The sequence below is a fragment of the Dasypus novemcinctus genome, chromosome 31 (assembly GCF_030445035.2).
Source record: "Dasypus novemcinctus isolate mDasNov1 chromosome 31, mDasNov1.1.hap2, whole genome shotgun sequence".
NCBI classification, from domain to species: Eukaryota; Metazoa; Chordata; class Mammalia; order Cingulata; family Dasypodidae; genus Dasypus; species Dasypus novemcinctus.
In genome coordinates, this window is record NC_080703.1 from 23,481,707 (window position 1) to 23,505,220 (window position 23,514).

The 23,514-nt window shown below is 39.3% G+C and overlaps 1 protein-coding gene across 2 annotated transcripts in view; it reads right to left on the minus strand.

The window, feature by feature from the left end:
* Nucleotides 1–23,514, minus strand: part of PDCD6IP (programmed cell death 6 interacting protein) — an 87,585-nt gene that overhangs the window by 63,124 nt on the left and 947 nt on the right. For both annotated transcript variants that reach the window (XM_004471133.4, XM_004471134.4), the window contains exons 2-3: nt 8,193–8,247; nt 6,381–6,450 (exon numbers count right to left, since the gene is read on the minus strand). In XM_004471133.4, coding sequence (XP_004471190.2) covers nt 6,381–6,450; nt 8,193–8,247 — 125 coding nt within the window. The remainder of the gene's footprint in view (nt 1–6,380; nt 6,451–8,192; nt 8,248–23,514) is intronic.

Here is a 23,514-nt window from a genome sequence, read left to right on the forward strand (position 1 = left end):
CAAATAAATTCTTCCCACTTTTCTATCACCTCTCTCAAAATTAAACCCTCCCACCACATTTAAAACAGTTCCTCGTTACTACAGATCTGAGTAAATGCAAGCACCTCTGGCCTTCCACACCACAGACCCTTATTCCAACACATCTCTCAGAGAGCTAGAGATTAGCTAAAATACAAGTCTGATCAAGAATTTACAACAGTTCCCTATTAATTGTAGAATTCAAACTAACATTCAAGGTCTTACATAATATGCCAGGCAATGACCACAAGCAAATTAATCACAAGGTTCCTTATAAAAAAAAACACTGAACAAGCCATCTAAGAGAACCAAAACACAACTAACACAACTACAGCTGGATATGTGTACCACAGAGTAGTACCATAAAGTAAAGCCCTCTCTGTAGCAGCATTTTTGTCGCCTCCCTTGTAAAAATGGCCAACTTTCACTTGCTTCCATTCCATTTCTAACCTCCTCACTCTAAAGTAAAGCAAGCACACACACCAGCTACTCTAACCTACTTTCTTAAATAAATACAAGGAAAATCTAGAATAACCATGATGTGAAAGCCTTTTACAAAAGATCAAGGTGAGCTGAAAACTTGAGCAGAGTAAAGAAAAACAATTCCAGTAACAGAAAGCAGATCCATAAAACAAGAACAGGGTGTTATTTTAAAAAACAGGGAAGTGGATGTGGCTCGACAGATAGAGCATCTGCCTACCATATAGGAGGTCCAAGGATTCAATACCCAGGTCCTCCTGGCTCATGTGGTGAGCTGGCCCATGGGCAGTGCTCCTGCAAGGAGTGCCAGCCCACGCAGGGATGCCCCTGCATAAGAGTGCCCTCCGTGCGAGGAGTGGTCCCTGCGCAAGGAGAGCCACCCTGTGCAAAACCGCAGCCCGCCCAGGAGAGCTGACGCAGCAAGATGACACAACCAAAAGAGACACAGATCCCCAATGCCGCCTAATGAGAATATAAGCAGACACAGAAGAATACACAGCAAATGGACACAGGGAGCAGACAACAGGGGGAGGGAAGGGGGAGAGAAATAAATAAATAAAATCTTAACAAATTAATAAATAAATAACAAAAACCACGAGAGAATTTTTTTAAAAAGCTCCTGGAAATTAAAACTTGATTGGTAAAAGTTTTCCCACAAGGGTTAGAAATAAATATCTGGGAAGCAGACATGGCTCAAGAGATTGAGCTCCCACCTACCACATGGGAAGTCCCAGGTTCGGTGCCCAGTGCCCCCTGGAGAAGACAAACAAGACAGTAAGCTCGCGTGACAGGCAGGCACAGTGAGCTGATGCAACAAGATGACACAACAAAAGGAGACACAAAGAGGAAAGACAATGAGAGACACAACGGAAGCAGGGAGCTGAGGTGGCTCAGGCAATTGAGCATCTCTATACCATGAGAGGCCGCAGGATCGGTTCCCAGTGCCTCCTAAAGAGAAGATGAGCAGACACAGAAAGCACACAGCAAACGGACACAGAGAACAGACAGTGAGTGCAAACAACAGAGCAGGAGTGGGGAGGGGAGGTGGGAATAAATAAATAAATCTTTAAAAGAAAAAGAAATTAATATCTATGCAGCCTCCCAAAAAGTAGAACATAAAGTCAAAGCAATTTTAAAAATATATGACTTATGAGTGAATAACTCAGAACAGCCAACATCTGACTAAAAAAGAATTCTTGGGAAAAGAGAGAAAATTACCAAGGACTGAAGGGAGACATGAGTCTTCAAATTGAAAGGATTACCAAGAAACACCATACACAAAGAATGAAATGAAGGAAACGGACTTGGCCCAGTGGTTAGGGCGTCCGTCTACCACATGGCAGGTCCGCGGTTCAAACCCCGGGCCTCCTTGACCCGTGTGGAGCTGGCCCATGTGCAGTGCTGATGCGCGCAAGGAGTGCCCTGCCACGCAGGGGTGTCCCCCGCATAGGGGAGCCCCACACGCAAGGAGTGCACCCATAAGGAGAGCCGCCCAGCGCGAAAGAAAGTGCAGCCTGCCCAGGAATGGCGCCGCCCACACTTCCCGTGCCGCTGACAACAGAAGCGGACAAAAGAAACAAGATGCAGCAAATAGACACAGAGAACAGACAACTGGGGAGGGGGCGGAATTAAATAAAATAAAATAAATCTTTAAAAAAAAAAACAAAGAATAAAATGAGATCCAATTAGATCTTTGAGATTTCTAAATACACAAAGGATAAAAAGAAGATCTTCAAAATCTTCCAAAGAGAAAAATAAAATAAAATAAAAGAGTTCATCTACAGGGAAGGAGATGTGGCTCGAGCAGTTGGGCGCCTGCCTCCCACATGGGAGGCCCTGGGTTCGGTTCCCCATGCCTCTAAGCAGACAACACAAACAAGGATGTGGTGGGGGGGAGGGGGAATAAATAAATAAAATAATTATTTTTTTAAAAAAGGTCAAATATCAGACTTGTCATCAGTAACGCTGGATACTAAAAGAAAAGGTAGCAATGACTTCAAGTTGAAGAAACATAGTTTAATTAATTCAAGAAACCTATACTGAGACCAGTATGACGAGAAAGGAGTGCACAAGGGACACACTGGTAGACAATGATGCTAAAGAGGTAAAAGAGAGCCAACTTGTGCTGAAAAGCCTTTGGTTTTTACTGAGTGAGATGGGAAGTCAACAGTTTTGAACACAGAACCACTCTGCCCCCTGTGAAGAACACAACATAGGGAAGCAATGGCAGAATCAGAAGACCAGGTGGGTAGGAGCCAGTACTTCAGAAGAGAGGTAATGGTGGCTAACACAGGAGGGCAGGAGAGGCAGTGAGATGTGCCTGGGTTTGGAGTATGAGCTAAAGGAAAATCTGTCAGGATCTGATGAACTGGATGTGGGGAATAAAGTTAAACAGAGCCAAGGATGACTCCAAGGTTTCTGACTTAAGCAACCGGTGCTATTTCAAACAAAATCTGTGTGAGGCAGAATACAGGCATTTCAGATGGGGTTCAGAAAATTGCCCTTTCTTTTCTAGAAAGTTACAAGAGACACAATCTCCAGGAAAAAAAAAATGGCTCTAAACAAGGAAACAGGTCAGGCTAGTTATGCAGCAGTATGAGAGAGCAAACCATCCAGATACAAGCAAAAAATGAGAAGAGGCCATAATGGAGGGCCCTCAGAAAAGGGAACGCAAGAAAAATAGAAAGTTCGTAAAACTGAGCATTTGGAAAATTCTGAGAACATGATGAAACCACAGAATATGTAAGGTGGAGGAGCAATTAGAACTTCTTTAAAAAAAAAGAAAAAAACCCACACATACACACCCACACAAGGCTGTACAAGAAAGTCATAGTCTAAATATGACATGGTGCACTATATGACAGAAAGTCAGTGGACTTCAAGAAAAATAAAAGGTATTCCAAGCAACAGATAAAATCAGCAAGCTCTTTATATAACAGATCTATATCCTGATCTATTTTATTTCCCATAAACACTATTATCCCAGGCCAAGTTTGTGATTTTATCTTAATAATTTCTCACATATAAGAGATTTTGTGAAAAGTTTTTTTGTTCTGGTAATTAAATTTATTGATCCTTTTTTCCTTTATGATTTCTTTTACCACATCTAATCTTAAAAAGCACTTGATCATCCATTTTGTTTAATAAATCTTCAATTCTCCTTTCTTCAAAGGGTTCTTTTTTCTTAATATTCAACTCTATTCCTGGTTTATATCTGAGCTCCTCTTGTTCACAGTTTTTCAAAATGAAAACAACTTGATCATAGTTTTCCTAAAGTTCAAACAATATTGTAAAAAAACTACAAAAGAAAATAAATTTAAAAATCACCAATAGTAAAAAGTTAATCTTTTGGTGAATAATTTCACAGGTTAACCACACGTATGTTTGTAAACAAGGTTCTTCATAAATGGGAGACCATACTTGAGCTGTTGAATTGCACAAATCCAGGAGCAACATTTATACTGCTGTCCCATGCAGCCCACTCAGGGGCCCCTGGTGTTGTATAATGCAACAGTTCTGATCTGTAACAGAACTTGCATTCAATAATTCCATGGATATAGCATCACATGTCAATATATATCTGCATTATCATTCTTGGTATTAAAAAACTGCACAGTATTCTCAAGAATATTCTCAAGAATGGATGGTGGTCCATGCTTTATTTAACCAAGACACAACTAATGACGAACATTTAACCCTGATTGTTGATACTATGAATGACTTGGTGAACTACCTTCTGCTTTATTTATGCTCTCAATTTTTTGCTCCCAACTTCTTCCAGGAACTTTGTTCTTCACATAATTAATCTCATTCAAGGATTTTCTAGTTCTCCCACCATCTGCTCCTTATTCTCAGCCTACTTAAACACAAAAGCACTAAAAATGCTTTTCTTGACCTTGCCTACACCTCAAGAAAATTTGCCTAACCCTTTGTTCCCAAATCTTCACTATGAAATTCCTGAAACAAGCAACTCATATTGGCTGTTTCCATTTCATCACCTCCCATCTACCCCTCGACCTGGTACAATCTGGCTTCTTCAGCGTGCCCCTACTGAAACTTCTCTCACTGCCAGTTCCAGCATCTTCTACACTCTTACATGATTGGCCTCTGCCACAATTACCTGGAGATGTTTACAAAGGTATTAATTCTGATGCCCCACCCTCAAATTTTGTCCTACCACATCTGGCATTCTTATCTTTAAATTTTTCCCCAGGTAATTCTAACATCTGGCCAGATTTGCATCACTTTTTAAATTCTTCCTGCATTCACTTCAATGGCTCTATCATTCCTGATTTCTCTGAGAACTGAAGCTCTTTCTCAACTTCATGCCTGGGAACTTCTTTCTCTAATTGGGCTGAACAGTAATACTCCTGGCTCTGGCTTTCGTCCTTTTCTCAGTCTACAGTCTATCAGAGGGGATAAATTTATTACCACCTAATCGTTATTAGTTCCCAAATTGCCACCTCTTCTGAGCTTTAAATCCGTATTTTCAAATGTCAAAGAAATTTCTATCCACAGGTAACAACCTGCCTAAAGCATGTCTTATCTAACCAACAAATGATTTTCTTCCACCTCCACCTAACCAGAAGATTCTCAGCACGTCTCTATCCTTGCATCTTCCACGACACAGCTCAGGAAGTACTCAGCAGTAGTATCTGTAGATCCAACAGGTCAAACCAGGTTATAAATCTCAGAGTCAACCCTCAACTCCTACTCTTCCCTCTGAGTGACAGCAAATCAGTCAATTCCACCTGTGAAATCTCTCTCAAACCCACATTCTCTATCTTCTCTAGCCAGCCTCCTAACTGGTCTGTTTCCCTCCATCGCTGGAGCTGGGTTTTCTAGATTGATGTTCCAGCTTCATTACATCCACACCATAGAATCTCAGAAAGATTCATCTCCTTAATCTTTCTAAACAAGTGTCTCAACTGGTAATAATAGTGCCTTTCCTCACTGGGCAATTACGAGAGTTTAGTAAGAAAATATATGTAAAGCCCTTCCCACAGTACCTGAGTGGATAAGTGCTCACTAAATGTTAGCCATTAATATAAAAGACGAAAGCTCAAATTCAGGAGTAAAACATTTCCAACTCTTCAACAATCTACTTTCCAATCTTATCACCCTCCATAACCCCAAATTCAATCTATGGTTGTAAGCCATAACAATATATTATATTAACTATATTAATGTGTGCTATATAATATGTACGAAGTATTATACATAAATAAGCCATATGTATTATATATTATATATATTTTTATATAGCTATTATTCACTGAAACTAGTACATACTGAGCACTGTTCTAAGCACTTTATATGTATTCACTCATTTAATCCACACAAGAACTCAATAACAGAAACAGAATCACCCACTTCACAGATGAGAAAACTGACACAGAAATGACCAACTTGCCCAAGCTGGTAAAAGAAAAAACTTCACATTTACGCACTTTTAGTTAAGATGTTCCTGTAATTTTATTTTCTACCTAGAAAAAAATAAATTCATCTTTCAAAGCCTAACTCAAACATCCCTTGCTTTCAGCAGGCAAAATTAAGTGCTTCCTCATCTCTGCTCCTGAAGTTTGTTCACAGACTTATATAGTACATATGACATTTTGGAATGGTCAAATGTCTTCTCAACCAGTCTCAGTACAAATGAAAAGGCAGACAGTATCTTATTCATTTTTATATCTAGGACAGTGCCTGGCAAGGTTTGGCTCTCTAGAAATATTTGGAAATTACTTTAAAAGTACAGTTAAAAAGTAAAAAAGATCAGAAAAAAATTAGTATTCACAGATAATAATTAGGAGGGCAACTTTTTAAATATAATTCAATGCTTAGACCAAGTTTCCAATCATTTTATTTTTAAAAGCACTACATACCCAATTTTACAGAGCCTCCAAAAAGTGAACCTTTATCAAAAGCATCCTTCCAGGTAAATGTCAAGCAGATCTGGATAGAAAAAGAAAACAGAAAATTGTTACCTTCCAGAATCTCATTAAAATAGAGTGTGCTCTCAAAAAATTCCAGAATGAGTAAAAAGGACCAAAGCTTCAACTATCTACAATATTTTCTTCTCTAACCTTTTTCCACAATACATTTGAAAGGGAAAAAAAATATTGACATTAGGATATTTCAAATGGTCATTCTGCCTCAGTAATTATATATATATTTTGTCTTCTCCACAAAACATTCTCTTATTCATCTTTATAAATGGAGAAGGCACTCGATAAATGCTTGTCAAATAATCCAAGAGAAGCAAAGGCAACAAAGTAAATACCAGAGACTTCTCAGAAGATAAAATTAAAAAACAGCTATGATGGCAGGAAGAGAATGGTCATCTTTAGGAAATGAATGAGATAATACTTTGTTTCTCTATTTGGGAAGTGGTTACACTAGCATATCCACTTTCAGAAGATTCAAGGGATACGCAATTTGTTCATTTTTCTATATATATGTTACATGTCAAAAAAAACTTAATTAAAAAAATTACTTAATGCACTCTGCTCCACATAACAAAGTTAAAAACAACAGCCTCATTTAAATTATTTAGTGTGAGCTAATACAAAAATTTTGTAACTTTGTATTAGGAAAATTTCCAATCACAAAAGTAGAAATAATATAATTAAGCCCCATATATATACTCTTCACCAGCTTCAACTTTTTGTGCTTCTTGGTTCATCAACCCTCCACTCCCCACCACCACCCACCTATAGACACAAACTTTTTTTCCTGGAGTATTTTAAAGGAAATCTCAAATATATTATTTCACCTGTAAAAACGTTAATACAAGAATGGTTAAAATACTTCTTATTTTAAAACTAACAGGTACATTACAAATTTAAAACTTTTAACAAGTTTCCCAAATAAGACTAAGAAATTATCAGTACTTTCAACATCTAGCCTTTAAGAGAGAACAAGGTTGACACTGCTAGATTGCAACACATCTAATCATGTAACAGCATTTGTAACTTTTACATGCAAATGTAATTTGTGCCAGTAATTTTAAAGTACATAAACTGTTGACTAATAATTCCTGAATTACTGTTTCCTGCTGAATTCTATAAAGGTACAGGGGAAGGATATATGAGATTATATTACTCAGTCAACAAAGCCTTTTGATATAAAATGCAGTACAATGCTCTACATAACCCTAGAATTGATCAATGAATGGCATAAATGGAATTCCAGAAGACCAGTTTTTCAGCAGGAAACAGATTCATTCAGCTGGGCCTAAAGTTTCTAATGTCTATAAAACTGACTCATTACAGAAACCCAAAGAGAGTGAAGAAGCATCACTTATTTCGATAAAATAACAAAATAGATGGAAGGAAATGGGTGGCTTGCCATTACCATATACCACGAAAACAAATTAAAATCAATGACTTGGGGAGTGGATGTGGTCAGGCAGTTGGACACCTGCCTTCCACATGGGAGGTCCCTGGTTCAGTTTCCAGTGCCTCCTAAAGAAGACAAACAGCGAGCAGACATCGAGCCAAAACAATGAGCAGTGAACAAAAGCAAAATGAGCAGGGAGCAGATGTGGCTCAAGCAGTTGGGCACCTGCCTCCCAGATGGGAGGTCCCAGATTCAGTTTCCTATGTGCCTAAAGAAAACACAGACAGACAACAAACACAAAATGAGCAAAGAGACAAGGGAGCCATCTTGGTGGGGTGGGGGAATCAATGACTTACCTGATTTTCAGAAAACGGAAATTTGGGTTCAATGGAACAAATCTGATCATAGTATCTAAAAAACAGACCAAAATTAATAATTGCCAGAGCTAAATATTACATACATAAATATTTAGGCCAACACAAGTGGTTTAAGAATAAACAAAAACTGCTTACTTTGAGTGTCCCACAAGTCAAAAAGTCTACTGGCTATTTTAAGGGTAATGGTTAACCAGGAACTAAAATGAAAGCACTGAAAACACTGTAAACAAAAAATTATACCCACCACCACAGAAATATATTTTATTTAATACTTTTGGCTAAAAGTAAACTAACATCTGCCCAGGAAATCAATCTATTTCTTACAATACTTTTTCTTCTTAGGATATCTTTCTACCCATTTGAAAAATTAATATCTCTGGCAAACTGCTCATTTAAAAACAGGTTTACCCACTTTCAAACACATTTGGGTATGTCTCCCTCCGGCCATGGCCAGCACTGCCACCAGCTCAGCAAAGCTGCCACCCTCTCTTCCAGGTTTTCTAATCCAAAAGATTCCTAGCCAACCTGTCTCCTTTCTCGTTTCTTTTCAAATCTAATCTCCACACAGCAGCACGAATGACCTTTATTAAACATGAGGCAGGCTTCCCCTCATCAGGATGAGCTTTCAGCCAGTAAACCTGGGAGCGGGAGTGGGCAAGGCCAAGCTTCTAGTCTTTCCTCCTTACCCTTATACGCTCCCCTTCCAACAGGGCAATCTATTCATTGGTATTTTGGTGGCCAAGTTTTCAGATGGGGGTGAAGGTGGGGAGTGGAAGAACATGTCTGAAATCAAGCTTTTGGCTGCCGCAGCCACAAGTTTTGTTATGAAGAGGGAAAAAATGAGTAAATAGATAAATACACTGATGAGAGTAGAAGCCAGTTTTCTCACTGTCAGAGAACAGAATTAGAAATATGGGAAGAAGGCTAGAATACTCTTCGATTGGGGTTGAACTGGCAGCATATCAGTGTCAACTAATGTTTTTAATATAGTGGAGAAATATAAAAACTAGTATAAATGTATGTATGTATTTCCTAAATGTATTCATTTACATGAATGAGACGACCTAGAAGCAATGACACCTCACTAGCAATAAGCATACCTAGCGTCCAGCTGAATAATACTAGGTATTAATAGAAATCATTGCTCCTTAGAAAAATGGAAAAAGGTTGAGGCAGGGAAAATTCAAAATGAACCTAAAGCATCTTGCTATGCCAGAAAGAAAGAAGTATTTAAAAAATGATGAGGCCATTTCAAAAGGACACAGAAACTAGCTGGAAGGGCTCCCAATGGCCAATAAATAAGCAACAGTAATGAATTATAACCCACTGAGGAAAATAAGAACACCAAACTGATGTAAATAAAATAAATAGGTGAAAAGGGAAAACTCTACCCTATATTAGAACGCAAACTAATAAATCCAGAAGAAACGAATGTAAGAGAAATTGTCATTTGGCACCCTTCAGAGTATAAAAATCTAATCAAAGGATGCTAAAACGTGGAAGGCTTTTTTAATTTTTTTTTAATAAAGAAGTTGCAGGTTTACAGAAAACTCATGCAGAAAATATAGGTTCCCATATTACCTTCCCCCTTCCCTTTATTAACACTTTGCACTAGTATGGTTATCTTTGTCATAATTTATGAAAGAATATTATAATAGTACTATTAACTACACTCCATGTTTAAGAAGAGTCCAATGTGCTTTTACAATCCTTTAGTAGTTTTTAAATTTTCATTCTAGTAACATATGAAACCTAAAATTTCCCCCTTCTAATCACATTCAAATATATAATTCAGTGATGTTAATTACTTTTACAATGCTGTTATCATCACTACCATCCATCACCAAAACTTCTCCATCACCCCAAAGAGAAATTCTGTACCAACTAAGCATTAACCCCCCATTCTTTACCCCCATTATCCTGGCCCGACATCCTGGTATTCCAGTTTCTGACTCTATGAATGTGTTTATTCCAATTATTTCACATCATTGAGATCATACAATATTTGCCGTTTTGTGTCTGGCTTATTTCATTCAATACGATGTCTTCAAAGTTCATCCATGTTGCTTGCTGTATCGAACTCCATTCCTCTTCATGGCTGAATAATACTCATTGTATGCTGTCCTGATATGTCTTTGATGGACCCCAGAAAAGTTATGTCCTTAAGCTAATCCATTCCTGTGCCTGTATACATTGTATAGATGCTGCATTTTGATCAGATCCATTTAAGAGACCTTTAATTAGATCACTTTTGATTACATCGGTTTAGGGCCTTTAACTGCACTCCATGGTGAGGCATGACCCAGATGAGGTCTCTGCCTTTTTGCTGGGGTCTTAAATACACTGAGAACTGAAACCTGAAACACAGAGAAACAGCTGCCATTTTGATGCTGTCAAGTGAGAGAGAAGATCGCCTGCAGTCGCAGAAAGACAAAGAAGCCCCAAAAGGCTGAGAGGAGTCCCAGAGGCTGAAGGCAGTGTATGTGTGCTCTAAATCAGCAGAGCACAGAGGCATGGAAAGAAGCCCCGGACAGGCTAGACCCACAGAGCAGCTCAAAGGTGAAGATGAGTTTCATCACCCACAGCTGAGCACCAAGAGAAAGTGGCCTGGAGGAAAAGGCAGAGACCCAGAGAGCTGCCATTTTGCCTTGCCATGTGACAGGAGCCCAGGATCCACCCAGCAACTGACCTGTGTGAAAACACATCCCTGATAATGCCTTGATGTGAACATGTTTGCAGACCTGGAACCGTTACACTTTTACCCTAAAAATCCCCATTATAAAAGCCAATACATTTCTGGTATATTCCATTGGTAGACTTGAGCAAACTAAAACATATGTATATACCACATTCTGCTTATCCATTCATCTGCTGTTTGACACTTGGGTTGGTCCCATTTTTTGGCAACTGTGAATAATGCCACTATGAACACCAGTGTGTAACTATCTGGTTCAGTTTTGCTTTCAATTCTTTTGAGTATATACCTAGAAGTCGGACTTCCGGGTCATATGGTAATTCTATACTTAACTTTCTGAGGACTCACCAAACTGTTTGCAACAGCAGCCACACCACTTTGCATTCCCACCAAAAGTGAACAGATGTTCCTATTTCTCCACGTCCTCTCTAATGCTATTTTTCATAAAACATGAACATTTGATGAGGAACACGATATTGACATTCTCAAAGTATCTCCCCTCAAAATACTTATTACTAAGTACAACATACTTATTATCTGTAAGGTTGAGAAACTTGGAAGACACCATCTTAGTCAAGTGATAAAAATGAATATTACCAGTAAGGGGACAAATCAACATCATGTTCTTCCTGATGTGCACTAAACATAGCCATCACTTCTGTGGGGTTCTTTCCCCAAAATGAATAAACCATAAATATCAGGCAAACTGTTGTACGGAGGGACATTCTGCAAAGTAAAATAGCTTATACTCTTCAAAAATGTCAAGGTTGTGAAAGATAAGGAAAAACTGAAAAATTGTTCCAAATTGGAGACTAAAGACACATGACAATTAAATGTAACACATGATCCTGGCTTAGATCCTGGACCTACAGACAACACTATTGTGAGAATCAGTGAACTTCAAGTTAGTTCTATGGCTTAAATGGTGTAATAATAAATCAATTTAAATTTCCTGTTTTGGAAAGTTATACTGTGGTTATGTAGGAGTATCCTTTTCCTTAGGAAATAAATTCTGAAGTATTAAGTGCTCTAAGCCCTTTAATCGCTCCCCATTATAATTATAATTACACCCAAAAAACTTTGTGTTGCATTTTCTTGTCGCCATCTAACTCTCCAGTTTCATCTCACAATATTCACTATGAATCTAGTCACTGAACTCTATTCTTTTTAACTCAGGGCCTTCACCTGTATTTTTCTCCTTATTTGGAAACTCCCCATCATCAGTTCTCACATTTCTTGTACAGACTGACATGTCCTCACAGAAGCCTTTCCTCATTCATTCATTCACCAAATATATTCCAGCAGCTTACTATGTGCCAAACAGTTCTAGGATATAGGAATTTAGCAGTAAATAAAACATTTAAAAGTGTGTGTCCTCGTGAAGCTTTACCTTTAGAGGGGAAGACAGACAATAAACAAGATAAACAAGTAAAATATATAGTATTCTAGATAATGATAAGTATTACAAAGAAAAACAAAAAGGGGGATAAGACACGGGTACGGAATGGGGGCAAAAGGCTGCAGTTTTAAATAACACGGTCATTTGACAACATGAAAATTTTACAAAAACTTTTAAAGAGGGATAGGAGTCATAAAAGAGGTGATGGAATTAGCCGGGCAGATATAAATAAAAGTATAAATAAAAAATAAATCTTAAAAAAAAAAAAGTCAACAGAGTTCTGGTATCAGCATCAGCACCCCTTTGGCAGACTAAGATGCTACGTGACCCTGCAATACCACTACTGGGTATATACCCAGAAGAAGTGAAAGCAGCGACATGAGCAGACATCTGCACACCGATGTTCACAGCAGCATTATTAATAATTGCCAAAAGCCAGAAATAACCCACCCAAGTGTCCATCAAATGATGAATGGATAAACAAGCTATGGTGTATTCACACAATGGAATACTGGGTAGCTGTAATAAGAAATGAAGTCATAAAGCATACGACAACATGGATGAACCTGAAGGACATTTTAATGAGTAAATCAAGCCAGACACGAAAGGACAAATATTGCTTGTGTTACTTGAGCAAAATATATTGTGTAACATATTGTATGATCCCATTTATATAAAATGTAAATATAATCAATTTATAAAGATGAAACTTGATTAGTAGTTACGTAGGGCTGGGGAAGGCATGCTAATGGGTGTGCAGTTGTTCTTTCTGGAGTAATGAAATCGTTCTAAAATTTTTTGTAGTGATGAATGCACAACATTGTGATTGTTCTAAAAGCCACTGATTACTCTGGATAGATTATATGGTATGTGAATATATCTCAATAAAACTGAATAAATAAATAATTGTGCATGAATAGGCAGAAATAGCAGTTATGTACAGCAGGGGAAAGAGAGAGAGAATGAGAGGTGAAGAATTTTATTTACTTGTCTGGTTTTTGTTTTATTATTCTTGAAATATTGAAAATGCTCTAATAATGACTGAAGTGATGAATGCACAACTATGTGAGTATTCCAAATACCACTGATTAGGAGGTGGTTGTGGGCTCAACTGAAAGCATGTCCGCCTACCATACGGAGGGTCCAGGGTTCGATACCCAGGGCTTCCTGACCCACGTGGTGAGCTGGCCCAGGCGCAGTCCCGCCGCGCGCAAGGAGTGCCGTGCAACGCAGGGTATCCCCTGCGTAGGGGTGCCCCACACACAAGGAGTGTGCCCCGCAAGGAGATGCACCCCATGTGAAAGAAGTGCAGCCTGCCTAGGAGTGGCGCCGCACACGGAGAGATGACGCAAGATGACGCAACAAAAAAAGCGACACCGTTTCCTGGTGCCACATGACAAGAATGCAAGCAGACACAAAAGAACACACAGAGAATGGACAGAGAGAGCAGACAACAGAGAGAAAGGGAGAGAAATAAATCTGAAAAAATATTGTACACTTTGGATGAATTATATGCTTTATTAATATGTACCAACAAAACTGATTTGTTTAAAAAAATTAAAAATGAAAAAAAAAAGAGTATGCTTAAGAATGTACCTGGCATGGTAAAGAGGCCAATGAGGCCAGAGAGTGAGCAAGAGAGAAAATAATAGATGAACTCAAAGGAATAATGATGCTTTGCATGCAACTATTAAGAATTTTGGCCTTTATTGAAAAGTCTGAGAAAGGAATCAGAGGGTTTGGACAGAAAAGTGACACAGCAAGGAGCAGATGTAGCTCAAGTGGTTGAGTGTCTGCTTCCCATGTACGAGGTCCTGGGTTCAATCCCCAGTATCTCCTAAAAACAAACAAATGAAAATCCAACTCTCACTGGGGAGTGGATGTAGCTCAGTGGTGAAGCACCTACAGCTCAGTGGTTGAGCACCCCCTTCCCATGAACACAGTCCTGGGTTCAACCCCCTTTAAAAAAAAAAAAGTGACACAGGCGAATTTAACAGGATCACTACAGCTGCCATGTAGGAAAGTGACTGCAGGGGTGCAATGCCAGCTAGGAAAACAGGGGGTTACTGCAGTAATCAAGTCAAGAGAGGATGATGGCCCATGGTGCTAGCAGAAACAATAAAAAGCAATCAAATCTGGCCCCATTTTTAACAGCACCCCCCTTCATTTATAATCTCTTAGGCCCCCAAACTTCTCCGTCATGGAACTTACCACGATTCGTAATCATATACTTATTTGTAGGATTATGTTTCATTTTATCCCCTACAAGGATTCTAAGCTCCATGAGGGCAGAGACTGGGTCTGCTCAGTTTTATCACTAGCTCCTAGCAAATAAATCAATAAAACAGTTTTGAAAAAGTAACTTTTCTACCACTCCTTATGTTTTGAGAATCTCTTTTGAACAAGAGCGACCACAGAACTGCTCTTAAGGGAACAGCAAGTTTCAAGACCCTGAGGTGACCGTGTGCTACACAGACATAAAGCAAGAAGCTGGCAAACTTTTATGACACAAGGGCTATTTTAGGCTTTGCCAGTCAAAAGGCAAAATGCAGGATAGGGTGTAGGTACTTATATAACGAGAGAAAACTCCTGCCCTGCCCTGTCCCACCCTTTCACAATGGGTTGAGCTGTCTTGGATGGTGGGCATGAGCTACAACAGCTAACCAAGTGCCATCAGCTGGAGCTATTCCCCCAAAGCAGGGGTTCTTGACAAGGGGTAAGTGAGCTTGAATTGAGATCCAAAAAAACAATATTCCTGTGGGGACATGTTGGTATGGGTGTGATGCATTTATTAAATAATACACAGTACAGTGTGGCCTTAGTATGGGGTCTGTGGTTTTCACCTGACGGGCAAAGGGGTCGGTGAACAAAAAGGTTAAGAACCACTGCCCTACTGGAAGTTTCCAGTCTGAAGGAGAGGGACTTAGGGAGTGGGTAGAGGTCACTGCAGTCAGTTTCACCTTCCGCCCCAGATTCCAGCACACCCACTTCCTTCCCGGGGACTGGCCCTTTGTACTTAGGCAGCTGATATAGCTGGCACATACAATTTGCTGAGTCACCAATTGCCAGATGGAAATTCCACCTTTCGGTGTCAAACTGTGACCAAAAGTGACGTCTCCAATGTATAGATGGCACCATGCCAAGCCCTGAGCAGCAGTGATGCACAGCCACTGGCCAAAGGGAGACACTGGAGACAGCAGGGGATAACTCATCTGGGTCTCCAAGGCTTACAGTGTGCTAACCCACTGGAGTAATTCCAGAGATCCTGCAAAACCAGGGAGTGGACAGGTCTTAGTTAGCCAACTCCTTCTATAGAGTAAGCAAGGAAGGAAATAAGAGATGAAGCTAGATGCTGTGCAAATGGATCAGGGAAAGCAGACAGACTAAAAGTAAATGGAATGCACTGAATTATTTTTTTTTTAAGATTTTTATTTATTTATTTCTCTCCCCTTCCCCCCCAGCCCCAGTTGTCTGTTCTCTATGTCTATTTGTTGCATGTTCTTCTTTGTCCACTTCTGCTGTTGTCAGCGACACAGGAATCTGTGTTTCTTTTTGTTGCATCATCTTGTGTCAGCTCTCCGGGTGTGCGGCGCCATTCCTGGGCAGGCTGCACTTTCTTTCACGCTGGGTGGTTCTCCTTATGGGGCACACTCCTTGCACGTGGGGCTCCCCTACACAGGGACACCCCTACGTGGCACGGCACTCCTTGAGTGCATCAGCACTGTGCATGGGCCAGCTGCACACGGGTCAAGGAGGCCCGGGGTTTGAACCACGGACCTCCCATGTGGTAGACGGATGCCCTAACCACTGGGCCAAGTCCGCTTCCCTGAATTATTTTTTTTTAAGATTTATTTATTTAATTCCCCCACCCACCCCCACCCTTGTCTGTTCTCTGTGTCTATTTGCTGCGTCTCGTTTCTTTGTCCGCTTCTGTTGTCGTCAGCGGCACGGGAAGTGTGGGCGGCGCCATTCCTGGGCAGGCTGTACTTTCTTTCACGCTGGGCAGCTCTCCTTCCGGGCGCACTCCTTGCGCATGGGGCTCCCCTACGCGGGGGACACCCCTGCGTGGCACGGCACTCCTTGCGCGCATCAGCATTGCGCACTGGCCAGTTCCACACGGGTCAAAGAGGCCCGGGGTTTGAACCGCGGACCTCCCATGTGGTAGACGGACGCCCTAACCACTGGGCCAAGTCCGTTTCCCCTGAATTATTTTTAATACCTACTCTCTTTACAGCAAATCTTTTGTGGTCAACTCTCAAAACTCAAGTTGTGTGGGGAAACAGTTGTAAATGAAAGCAGCCATTGCTAACTGCATTTTCCACAGTCAAAATGCTATTTCTAGAGTCTCAAGTACAATAAACTACTCCTTTGATAATTCCTCCATCTGTCTTCCCTAATGGTTCAACCCAGATCTGAGATATCAAAGTTCTCTGGAAACTACTAGAAACCTGAGAATCTATCATACCACTCTTCTTATCACTTATATAAGTCTTTAAAGTGTCAGTAGACTCTAATCCAGGATCTACCTCTAACAAAGTAGACCGACCTAGTCCACAGGTTTTCTACAGTTAAAGACGATGGAAAATCCATATGCTAAGCCAGATGGTTGGCAAACAGTACATTGTGGGAAATGTTTCAAAGAATCTGCATCTTTATAGATTTTAATTTATATAAGTGAAATATTTTATCAGCAATAACTTCCTAAGTATACTTAAGAGGAATTATGGCACAGTGGGTAAAGGTCAGGCTTCTCAAGTCAGACAACCCTGAATATCGTCTACAAGTTATTCAATCTCATCAACCTTCCTAAAGTGAGGCTAATAATTCACATAAGTGTAAAAAGTGATACAATACATACTAAATTCATAAACTACTGCCTGGACACACAGGACATTTGTAATAAATAGTAACCACAGATTACTCTGCTAGCACATATAAAAATGCTTTTATTTGTTCTCCAATATTTTAGAAGACTCAATCATTTGGGAAAAATATGTTTAACGGTTCAATTTTAAAATCTCATGGGGGCTAACCCAAATTTCAACCAACAAATGAATGGATCAACTAAATGGGATATATAATACAGTGGAATACTATTTAGCCTTAAAGAGGAATGAAGTTCTGATATATACGACATGGTTGAACCTTGAAAAATCATGTTGAGTGAAATAAGTCAGAAGCAAAAGTTCTATATGATGCCATTATATGAAGTACTTAGAGTAAGCAAATCCATAAAAACAGAAAATAGATTAGAGGTGTCTGGGGGTTAGTGATGGTGGAGGAGGAATAGGAAGTTATTGCGCAATGGATATGTGCTTTGGGTGATGAAACAATTTTAGTAACGGATGGTTGTGATAGTAGCATAACATTGTGGAAGTAATTAATACCACTGAATTGTACACTTAAAAAGGTTTAAATGGCAAATGTTATGTTATATATATGCTATCAAAATAAAAATTAAAAAAAAAAACTCATGGGAGAAAAAAACTAGAAAATACGTATCACTGAATATATGATAATCAGGTTTAGGATAAATTCCCATTTGAAATTCTAGTTATAGAAATGATTTTTTTAGGGGGAGGTGTGGATCTCAAGAACAACCAAAACACTCTGGCCAAAGTGATACTACAGTGCAAATCACACATTACCCTATATAGTTTCAGTCTGTTATTTAGGACTGTGCAACTCTTGACTATCAACCAGACAGAAAATAAGAAGAGCTGGGCCCAATATAGTTGGCATTAACGGAGCCTTCCTGAACCTTATCTTCACACTTCTCCATTTATTCAATTCCTTTTTCTCTCCCCTTCCCCCCTCATTGTGCTCTCTTGCGTCCATTCGCAGCATGTTCTCTGTGTTCTGCTTGCATTCTCAGTGGCACAGGGAATCTGTCTCTTTTTGTTGCATCATCTTGTTGCATCAGCTCTCTGTGCGGCGCCACTCCTGGGCAGGCTGTGCTTTTTTCGTGTGGGGCAGGTCTCCTTACGGGGCACACTCCTTGTGCATGGGACTCCCCTACACAGGGGACACCCTCGAGTGGCATGGCACTCCTTGTACACAGCAGCACTGCACATGGGCCAGCTCACCAGACGGGCCAGGAGGCCCTAGGTTCAAACCCTGGGCCTCCTATATGGTAGGCAGATGTTCTATCAGTTGAGCCACATCCGCGTCCCTCCACTTATCCAATTTATCAGTGTCATGAAAATAGAATCTTCAATGAAGCACACTGCATCAAAGTATGGTAGAAAGTAACCAGACAGAGTCAAGAGGTCAGGATCTCAGTCCAGTTCTGTCACAAAGTTAGCAAAGTGGGCTTACACTTCCTATATAAAATAAATACTGCAGAACAGATTTTCTTTAAAGTTACACTGAATGATGACAGCCTTGACACGCTGTTTAATTAACTAAACATTAGAAAAATCAAAGTACAAAAAAGTAAATAAGATTGTAAATCTTTATTCGTCTATGCAGAATAAAATTACGGAGCCAGATTAAGGTCTAAAACTACAGACAATTGTTGAGACCAGGGACCATGTATTTATTCATCTTTATAGTCTATACAATATCTCCTGTAAGGTGGTTCACACAGATCCTCATTTTTGGGGACAGGGGGGAGTATCAGGGATTGAACTCAGGACCCTGAACACACAAAACTCAACCACTGAGCTATACCCGTTCTGCTTTTTTCAGATCCTTGTTTTTAATTATAAAGTTGAAGCAGTGTCATTAGTGCTAATATTATCTCAATACCTTCACCCCCAAACCAGTAATGAGAAGGTAAAGAAAATTTGTGAAGTAAAATGGAATATCAATATTCTCTTTCCTCATCTATAAAGTGCAAGTGCTTGGAAAATATTTCAGAAATCATGAGACTAGTTCCATCAACTTCGTTTTACTAATAAAGAAAATACTACCATAATGCAACAAACTGGATATTAAAAACAAAAGGAACAAAAGAATGAGAAACAAATCTGTTTAGAAATTTTACATACACTATATAAATGACTCTTGGATTAAAGCAGAAAGCAAAACTGAAATTACAAATTTCAAATACAAATAAAAATTTTAAAAACAATAGGATGCAACCAAAGTAGATTGAGAAAAACACAGTGCTAAAAAATTTATTAAAAGGTCAAAAAAACATGGAAAAGTAAATCATTCAATACAAAAAAAAAAAAAAAGGAAAATAAATGAATGACAGCAGAAAACACAGACTTCGTTTTAAAAGAAAAAGATGGTTCTAAACCTTTTGCAAATCTGGTCAAGAGGAACATTAGGAATATGAAATAAATTTAACTATTCATTATAAGGAACATAACACGTTTTGCAAGAATTGTGTAACAGAAGATACCATAAACACAAAAGACAAAATACCTATTCAAAGATATTTTCAACATATATAATAGAAAAAGAATAAATATCCAGATAAATCTCCAGAACATTCCTGCAAATAAGGAAGGAAAAAACTAATAACCCAATAGAAAATGGGCAAAGAGAAGGAACAGGTAATTCATAGAAAAAGAAACTAAGTGGCCAATAAACATAAGATGCTAAGTCAAAAAAAAACCAGGGCAGTGTAAACTAAAACAATGTGTCATTACCCACCCATAACATTCACAAAAAGCACTAATTTTCATTATTAATCAGTGAGTGCTTGCACTGATATGAAGGAATAAAAAACTCATATTCCTGCTGATGGGAACATAAACTGATAACACCCATTCTGGTGAGTTGAAAATACAGATACCCTCTTCCATTTATAGAAATATGAATAAATACCCTTCTCTGTTCACTCCCAAAACATCACAAAAATGAGGGGGAAAAATTATAAGATGTAAATGCACAAGAACAAAGAGAATGGGAAAGGGCACAACAGTATACAAGAGATTTCAACAAAATTGTGTAAGGTGGAAAAGTGAATGCATGAAGCAGAGCAGAGCAAGCTGGAATCTAGCTGCCCACTGGAGAGGGAGCCAACAAAGTAGAAAACATACCAGAGAAGCCAGAAAAGGATCTGCATTAAGAAACAAGAGGTACCTCTAAAGCCTGCAGGACTTCATTGTGAGGCTGGAAAGAGAAGGTGTGGGTGAAAACCTTTAAAAGAAATCTTCACACTCCCAGATCCTCTCCTCTAAGGGTAGGTTACTCCCCAGACAATGGGAGGGGGGCAGAGCATGCTAATGGTGAGGGTGGGGGCTGAGAGGCTGTGACAGGTGTGCTAAGCTGTCCATATCATTAGCGCGCCTCTTCTTATTAGGAGAACGCCAGGATTTCAGTTGAGCACATGGCTGTCGACATGAAAAAATCCTTTTCCTACCATCCCTTCTATGTGGACATATGATGACATAAAGGCCAATAATACATGGGCAGAGACGCTGTGGGGCACTTTTTAGGAAACATCCTGAAAGTGGAGTACTCTGCCTCCTTTGTCCCTTCGTCCATCCTGGCACCCGGGTATGACTGCTATTTGAAACATAAGAACAAGGACAATACTCTCCGTTTCACAGAGCAGAAAGCTGGCAGGAATCTGAGCTCTAACGAGCTTTGAACTGCCTACTTGCCCACTTTTTGCCCAGGAACAAAATCTCATACATTTAAGTCACTGATTTAAATTGTGATCAACCACAAGTAGCTGAACCTAATCTAATACAGGTGCCATACCAAAATTAAAGGGATCCTGTGAAAGACTGTACACATGATTGTTGAGATACCCAAGCTTCATTCTCCCTCATCAAATTTCAGAAAGCTGACAACCAGACTTTTTCATGGAAGTGAAGCAGGCTAGTAAGACAGGGAATTAACAGATGCATCTGGAACCTGGCAGAGTTCACGTGGACATCAGTAACCCTATCATGGCTGCTGGAGGACCCCCACCCTCAAGATTCTGCTATCCAGAACAAAGACAATTTCTGGGAGCAAGGAAAAGCCCCAGATATTTCTAGGGGCTTTATCATTGGGTCCTCACTAGGGGATTGATGGGTAGGGTAATCAATCAAAACAGCAAAAGAGCTGGAACCCTCCCCTGCCATTAGCAAAGGGGTGGAATAATTAATAGTTTATAAAGCAAACTGCGAGTTCTGAGCACTCTCACCCCGCTCTCTTGCCCCTGGACCCGTTCCTGCCCTCCACGCTGCTCTCGCCATTTTTCCTCTGCCATGTAGCCACGCAAGTAAAACCTGGGGATTTATAACCTATAATGGGGAATTGTAGTCTATAATTCATCCTGCTTTATCACTTTTCAACTCCTTCCTCTCAACCTGGGACCCCTCATCTGTTATTTTCTTCCATTTCTCTTTCCTTCCTACCTGAATAAATTACTGGCCTAACTCACCCGGCGTGCTCTTGAAATTCATTTCTCAGCATAGCCAAGAACCTAAACAAAATCCGGTAACAGAAGGAGAGTGGAAGCTCCCTTTCTAATGAAACTAATCACCACAAAAGAAAACACATAGATAATATATAATGTGTCCCCAAAAAGCAAAGTTCTCACATAATTAACCTACAGCAAAATTCACCAGTTACCAAGCCTCACCCAGGCTTTTTAGTAAATGCCATTTTATAAAGGATGCACAATGGAAATGAGTTTTTAAGGAATCGTTCTCAAGACTATCATACCCCTAAATGCATGTTCTAGAAAACAATAACAGATCTACAAGTTAATAAACAATAAACAATTACTAAAGTAATCAGTACTTATCAAGCTAGCTTCTATTCTTTAAGAATGAGTTTACATCCTCTTTTTCAAAAATTTTACTTCAAAGTTCATTAAGTTAAAAAATAAGTAAATTAATAACCAGTTTACAATTATCCAAACAATTTTTGATAATATCTCAATTGTTTGATTTTTACAAGCATATACTCATCATTATGAGTATACTTTTGTATACTCCTCCATTATAAAATTTAACAGGTTGTATTTATCTATTAGCCGACCCTAACTTAAGAAGAGCAAGAAACAGGGGGCGGGGGGGACCTTAATATTTGCTTTATGAATGCAGCAGGAGAGGATTACATTGAGGTCACATAGTTTCAAAGAATCTCTCCAACAGTGCCAATACTTAGGAGCAGTTCTGTACATTTATATAGTAAAGGTCTCGTAGAAATATAAAAGAATGCTTAAAGTTCACAGCAAAGCTCTATCAAGACCACTGTCGATTCTTCTCTATTCTCTTTTAGCCTTAAATCCACACACTAAGAGGAAACTTCTGAGTACCCCAAACCCCTGAAGGTTACCAAATCTCATTTATCAACAAGTTTATCATAGGTTGGTTTATTATACCCTAACCATGCTTTTTTAATACAACTAATGGAAAATCCTCACTGAATGCTACAATGTCTACATAAAAATTGTTTTGAAGATTAAAAAAGTTAAAAAAAATTTTTAAATGTTACTTCTGAAGAATGGCTAAGCAGTCCTACATTAACTTAAAAAAATGCTTATACTAAGTGTCAGACCAATGATCCTTGCAGTCCAACAGCCTTATAACTAAAACTGCCACCAAGGAGTCACAATCTCTCTGAGCAATGTATTCTGTATCTCTTCCTTTGGGGAACCAAACCCTTCCCAGTTCATATTAATCGTGCTTGGTCCTTGAGATGCAGCAGTTAAACACACCTGGTAACCAAGACATGGCCAATTATATTAGCCCATCTCTTACCACCATAAATTTGTCCAAGTCAAGTCAAAGGCCTCCCATGAACTTCTGCCAGCGCTAAGAAGAAAAGCACTTTTTTCTGTAAGACCCTGTGTGTTATGGACCACTATAATTACATTAGAACTGTTGGTGGCCATCTCTCCCACCACATGAACACAAGTTCACCTACTAAAGAAACCATAATGGAGACAGGATGACCTCCACTGACACCTAAAGCTATAGATGCAATATTCCTATACTTTTCAGTTAACAGAGTAAGCCCTAAACTGGTTTAGCCTGTGTTTCTGCTACATGCCTCCTAAGGCAGTATGCTTCTCCTCTCAAAGGAGGAGAAATTACTACACCTAAGAAATGAGATCATTAACAAGGTAGGTCAAAGAACTTTTTAAACTATCAAGTGCTATAAAAGTGTTCTCTCATGGTAAGGGGAAAGTACCACAAAAGGAACCCTTATAAAACACAGCAGAAGCTCAAGAAGCATTTGCCAGTTAACAGCAAATTTTACTCTCGCATGTGCACACTTGTTGGGGGACAAACTGATTTTAAGCAACC